Genomic DNA, 6,963 nt, shown 5'->3' on the forward strand with positions numbered 1-6,963 from the left:
GTCACGCGCTCTTAAAAGAATATTATGTCCCATTGAGAATAAGGGCAAAAATAAGAAGAAAAAAAAATACTTTTTTACACGATAAAGTGTTTATAGATGAGTTAACTTTATGCTTATAGTAAAATGGAGTGCATTGAATAATAAGGAATTGGGAATTTATTTCTCAACTAAATTTACTATCGACTTTGCTCAAAATCCTATTTCTTTCTCTTGTTTTTATTTTTCTATTTACTCTTTTTCAATGAGAAGAGATATTAACGGAAAAAAGTTAAATGCACCGGGTGTTTACACTAAGGCAATGTAAAATGCATTACTACGTGATTTAATGAGGTAAAATAAACTATAGGTTTAATCACTTGACATGTATGTATTGGCTTGGTGTAAACACTAATTTTGCCCGAGATTAACACACGTACACTGAATTGAATGTAATGAATTGAGAATTGTTTTTCCAACTACCCTACCCTCTTAACCAAAGACAAACTTATTGGATGAAGTTCAACTACTATTTCATAAGTTCATATTCACCATTTTACCCTTAATTCTTCTCCATTATTTTTACTAATTCTCCCTATAAATATATTTAGGAATTTATAAGATCTTGACGCATTTATAAAATGAAGAAAATGTCTTTTTTCAGATTTTTTATTTGTAAAAACAAAAATCTTTTATAAAAAAAACATAAAATTATACATGTCCCATGAAAAATAAGATCGATTCAGTATATTTATATCAATTTATTATGAAGGTCCAAAGTTTACCTACCTCAGATATTATTGTTTGCTTCCATTTTAAAAGGTGTGAGGTGTCAAATAGTGACCACCCAGAAAATTTGTTGTATATAGTAATTAGTAATTAGAAATAGGTATGAAAATTAGTTACTAATCCACATGGGAAACAAATTAAGTACAACAAATATGAATATACGGAATTGTCGTTCCAACTACCATGCCCTTGTCAAAGAACAAAACTATTTGGATCATAGTTACCCATAGAAAATAAATTCAAGTTTTTAAAGACGGTTTAGGATATTGTGTTTGGATCATTGTTACTCAGTGTATTGTATTGTATTGTATTGTTACTATACTTACAAAGTTTGTTTTGATTGTTACTTAAAATGTATTGTAGTGTAGTTGTTAAATTTCTTTGTTACGTAACCATAAAAACCTCTATTTTATGGAGCAACCAATTTAGTGTATTCTCATTTTTACTTAATTTCCTTTTTCAATTATATCTTTATATAATATTTCAAAATACTATTTTGCCCTTTATCTTTTATTATTTAATCCTAGTCAAACCTCCTACCCTAGAATAATTAAAGATATTTTAGTAAATTTATAAATTACAATATAGTACGATACAATCAAACTAAAAAATTAAAATGTTATTAAACAACAACAAACAAACAATACAATCTAGTCAAACATTGTATCTAACATACAATACAGTATATTAAAGTACAATACATTATAAATAATGAATAACAATGATCTGAACAGAACGTAAATGATTCATTATTTTTATGTGTCGAATTAGGAGAATATATATTATATGTAAATAATACAGATATTTTACATTATAATATATAATCCTTCATAAAATAATACATAAATTTTATATCATCCTTCATAAAATAATACATAAATTTTACAAGTACTAGTTATATATATTATCCTTCATAAATAATACATAAATTTTACATATAATAAAACAGATTACTTTATCATCAAGATGTCGTATTAATTTTACACATGAATAACTTATTTCCTATATAAATTTCTTCAAACGTTACTAATGTCTGCATTGCTAATATCAGTACCAAACCAATCTTTTTCCCTCTCTTTTGCCTTTGCTAGTTATTTTTCAAATATTGTAAATCAAGAAAAAAAACAAGTACACATGCAAGAAGCCTCAGATGTGGGCTAAAAATGGCTAGTGATATGCACTGGATTGTCCTCTTCCCTTAGCTATATTTCTGGTGAAATGTTTCAGATGTACCATTCCTATTTTCTGAGGTAGAAATGAAGAACAAACTAAGGGACCCCATTACACTTAATGAGAAACAGGGCCATAAATAACTCACCAAACTATTCTACTCCTAATAATTGGTTTCACATTCTCTTACACACTAATAAATTTCAACATACTATTACAGTAACATATTAAGCCTAGAGGAAGCTGAAATATTCCTTCTTTTTTTTGGTAGTTACTACTCCCTCTATTTCAATCTGATTGTCTGGTTTGATTTGATTCAGAGTAACTGGTTTTATACAAAGCATGTAAAAAGTTGACGTAAACGTAAGACATAAGACATTCTTTTTTAAACGGAGAGTATTAGAAACAGTAGTTCAATTGTACACAACTAACTTAAAAGATTTGCTTGATTAGAAAGAATAAAGAAAACTAGAGTATAGGTAGTACATTTAAGATCTTTTAGTGCCAGATAGTAATACTTACTGCAATAACTTTTGGTAGTTGGATGAGATTTTTACAATGAAAAACAAGATTCTTCCAACTCTACTTTTTTTTTTCCTAATATTCTTTTGTTCTCACTTTTTTTCATTTAACTTCAATTCTTTCTTTCAAATCAACCCAAACACAACCCAAACATCTAGTGGGGAAAGAATTGAGTAGTTAGCAGATGAACAAAGAAGTTAATGAGTCTCACTTTTCAATGACAAAATTTGTTGAGACATTCTTAAGCTACACTTCCTTGATCAGATGCTTCTTCATAGTAATAAGGTGTCAACTTGCCATCCTTTGAAGCAGCCTTGGGCAGGTTTCCACCACCTACTTCTTGCAACATTTTAACGACTCGTCTCATCGAGGGTCGGTTAATTGGGAGAGGGCTAGTGCAGAGTAGGCCAATGTTTAGGGCCTTGCATATCTCCTCCTTGAAACAAGTATCAAGTTTAGGGTCAATGACATGATCTACACCCTTTTGGTCCAATGTGCTGCACACCCATTTCACCAGATCCTTTTCCCCAAACTCGGGATCTACAGGGCGTTTCCCCGTTACAAGCTCTAGGATGACCACACCGAAGCTGTATATATCACTCTTCTCGTTCACCCGCAGTGTGTATGCATATTCTGGAATGCGAAAAAAGAATTCAGTCAGCTCAGCAGTTGCAAGGAAACAACACTACAAAGAATGACCACATGAAATGGAACATATGGGTGGTTGGTAATAAAACTTAGCAGCCGCCCACAATATAGCTAGCTGTTAAGATTTCAAACATCATAAGTGGAAAGCCAAGTATATCTCTTTCTACAGTCCTAATACAGTGTTTTGTGTTCAAGAACGATGTAATCAGAACCGTTTAACTTGGTTACGGAAACTCGTGGAGCCTACTAAATTGTTCACAAACTATGATCTAGAGCAATGGTGCACTGTTACTGCATTAGGGGGTACTCCAGATATGAGCTAATTTCTATCAGAAGTTAGTTAGAGTACTTAACAAATGCGGAATATCTAGGAAATATTGTAGTACATAGATCTAGCCTTCTACACAATAGATGCCACATAACTACAGTAATACTAGATCTCATTTTTGAAAGGCTACAGTAATCCAGAAACTTACAGGCATAACAATTAGCAAGTAAAACTCAATATGAACAAATCCAACACAAAATCATGAAACTGAAGCTGAAAAACTGAAATTGTTTAATCTGTACTAACCTGGAGCAATGTAACCACAAGACCCTGCAATAACAGACATGGACTTGATTGCCTTAGCATTGGCATCGACCGCCTTTGCAACACCGAAGTCAGCAACACGAGCTCCGAACTCACCATCCAACAAGATGTTATTTGACTTAACATCTCTGTGAACGATAGGTGGAGCACAGTCATGATGCAAGTAGGAGAGTCCCTCAGCTGCATCCATGGCTATCTTATATCTCATAGGCCAGTCTAGAAGGCCACTTTTGCTGCTGTGTAGTAAATCACCCAAACTTCCATTAGGCATATACTCGTAGACCAGAAGTTTGCAATCCCTAGTTGTACAACAACACCATAGCTTAACAATGTTCTTGTGTCGAATCTTCCCCAACGTCTCAACCTCCGCTTCAAATCCATCTTCTTGAATGCTACCTTTCTCGATATCACTACAATCATCTACTATTTTCACACTTCTCAAAATCTTCTTCACCGCAACAGTGTCACCCTTGCTCAGAACAACCTTGTAAACCTTCCCAGAAGAGCCACTGCCAATTAAGTTGTCCTCATCAAGAGCATCCAAGATTTCATACTCGTTGAAACCCAATTTATGAAACGACATTAAAGTCCATTTAGACTTATCAATAGCCCTTTTAGCTTCCTTAAAATTCTTGTACTTCCAGTAGAACCAAGCAACCCCAATAACAAACACCATTCCAGCAAGGGTGAACAGTAACCTCAATAACCAAACATAACCAGCAGTTTTACCTTCAGCTGTTCCTTCACACAAACCCTCAATGTCTCCACATAGACCAGCATTACCCAGAAAGCTACTCTTATACATTTCCTTTGCATAAACAGGGGGGATATCACCCGAAAGGTCATTATTCGACAAGTTCAGCTGATTGAGCTTCAAATTCTGCAACTCCAGTGGGATCTTCCCTGAAAACTGGTTCCCTGATAGATCAAGATAATTCAAAACAGACAAGCTCCCAATCTCCATGGGGATATCTCCAGAAAAATCATTGTTTGCCAAGTTCAATTCATTCAATTTCTTCAAAGAATGAATCCCACTCGGAAGCTTACCAGTTAACTCATTGTTGTGAAGATCCAGCCTTCCCAATTGTCCAAGAATCACCAAACTTGCAGGTAAAGGCCCAGAAAACTGGTTATCATTGCCCACAAAATCAAGAAGATTTTCCAGAGAACCAATCTCCTCAGGAATGGAACCTGAAAATTTGTTCTTAGACAAAATCAAAGCTGATAAATTTGAAGCACTAGCTATAGTTTTCGCGATATCTCCGGAGAGTGAATTGTCCATGAGCTCAAGCAGGGAAAGGTGAGGCAGACCCCAGAACCCCTCCGGAACATCACCGGATAACTGATTGTGAGCCAATCTCACTCGCAGTAAGCTCCGGCATTCACTCAAACTGGCCGGAATTTCACCAGAAAGTAAGTTATTTATCATCAAAAGCTCCTCCAACAACCCTTTACCACACAAATTTTCCGGAATTTCACCAGAAAAATTGTTTTCCGACACATCAATCCACAACAAAGGTGAATTTTTTCCAAGATGTTGAGGTAAACTCCCATTAAAACGGTTGTGGAAAAGGCGCAACTCATACAAGTTTGGTGAATTTGCAATGTCTTGTGGCAATTCACCAAACATCTGGTTTTCATAAAGATTGAGTGATTCAAGAGGCAGCTCACACAACTCCCTCGGAATCGTACCAGTTAACCGGTTCATCGAAACGTCGATTCGCCTCAACGCCGTCATTTTCGACCACCCATTCACCGGAAACTCGCCGGTGAACGAGTTGTTATACAGCTCAATTTGTTCAGCACTAGTCAGCTCAGTGAGCCAACTCGGAATCGGCCCATCCAAGTAGTTAACAGCAAGGTCCAAATCCACAATCTTCTTCAACCTCCCCAATGTGTCAGGAACTTCCCCAATCAAATTACAGTCAGAAAGCCACAAAACCTCAAGATTCGTCAGATTTCCCAGCTCCGGCGGGATCCGACCCGTAGTAAACGGGTTGTACGACAGATTCAGCTGCTTCAACGTCGTAACGTTCCCGAGAAACGCCGGTATACTCCCGTCAAGCAAGTTCCCAACTAACCCAAGAACTTCAAGCTGCTGAAAAGAACCAAAACTCACCGGAATATCTCCGGTGAAGTTATTACCCGACAAGTCAAGATATTTCAAGTTTGGGAGCTCAGATAAACTCGCCGGAAGTGTACCCACCAAGAAATTCTGCGCCAAATCAAGATGCTCTACTGCTTCACACCCAGAAAAATCTTCAAGAAGAGTACTGTTAAGCGAGTTGTTATACAAGGAAATGTAACGCAGCTTCTTCAACCGACAAAGCAGAGTGGGAAAAGGACCAGCAACATTAGCATTAGAAAGGTCCAATGAAGTAACAGAGCGAGTAAATTGGTCACATGAAACACCAAACCAGTTACATGGTGTATCATCATGTTCATTCCAGTTTGAAAGAACATTATCAGGGTCATCAAATCCAAGCTTCACATTATGTAAATAAAGACCTTCTTGATTAAGTGAGAAAATCAAAGTTGGGAGAAAAAGGGTAACCAAGATTTGAAGAAACATTATTGAAATTGAAGATTTCATTTTTTTTGGTTTTTCAGAGGATCAAGAAAGAACAAAGAAGAAGAAGAAAGACTGCAATTTTCTTTTTGGGAAAAGGGAGTAGTAAAAGCTGACTAAGACATGTTAGTATTTAGTAACTTATTTTTTTAGAGACACATTTATAGTGAATTTTTATTTTTTTTAATTTTCATATATTGTCCTTTTTTTTTTGTTTCAAATATTTTTTTGAATATGGAATGATTATGTGTTTTTTTCCTTTTGTTATAGTTTCCATGAGTACAAAAAAAAATGCATAAAAATCTGGGTTTTATCTAAGGGGAAACACAACCATTTTTATACTATATAATATTAATGTTTACTTATTATTATCATGTGTTATTGAAATACATTTATTTATTTATTTAAGGGTGAGGGGGAGGTGAACTGAAAGAGGAAATTAGAAAGTAAGAAATCGAATCTTATCAAATTAAATTAAAAAGTTCATATATTCAACTAAACTAAATTATTAAAATTCTAGAAAGAAACATGGTTGAACTTATGATTACGTGGTAAAGTCTTATATTTTTTGCACTCTAAGTGATGTATTGTAAATAATTTTAAAATTAAATTACGTGTTTTCGTTTTAAAGTTTGTATTATGTTTTATGGTTAATTATTAAAATTTTGGTTGAATTAAAACGTGTATATAATTGAAA

The 6,963-nt window shown here is 34.6% G+C and overlaps 1 protein-coding gene across 1 annotated transcript; it reads right to left on the reverse strand.

Annotated features, from left to right (window-relative positions):
- Positions 1 to 2,363: 2,363 nt before the first annotated feature.
- On the reverse strand, positions 2,364 to 6,405 carry LOC107011470 (receptor-like protein kinase HSL1). Its single transcript, XM_015210985.2, has 2 exons — positions 3,680 to 6,405; positions 2,364 to 3,090 (listed from the first exon to the last, which is right to left on the reverse strand). The coding sequence occupies exons 1-2, from the start codon at positions 6,288 to 6,290 to the stop codon at positions 2,699 to 2,701; spliced, it is 3,003 nt and encodes a 1,000-aa protein (XP_015066471.1). The 5' UTR covers positions 6,291 to 6,405; the 3' UTR covers positions 2,364 to 2,698.
- Positions 6,406 to 6,963: the final 558 nt, after the last annotated feature.

Source organism: Solanum pennellii, chromosome 2, assembly GCF_001406875.1.
Source record: "Solanum pennellii chromosome 2, SPENNV200".
Lineage (NCBI taxonomy): Eukaryota > Viridiplantae > Streptophyta > Magnoliopsida > Solanales > Solanaceae > Solanum > Solanum pennellii.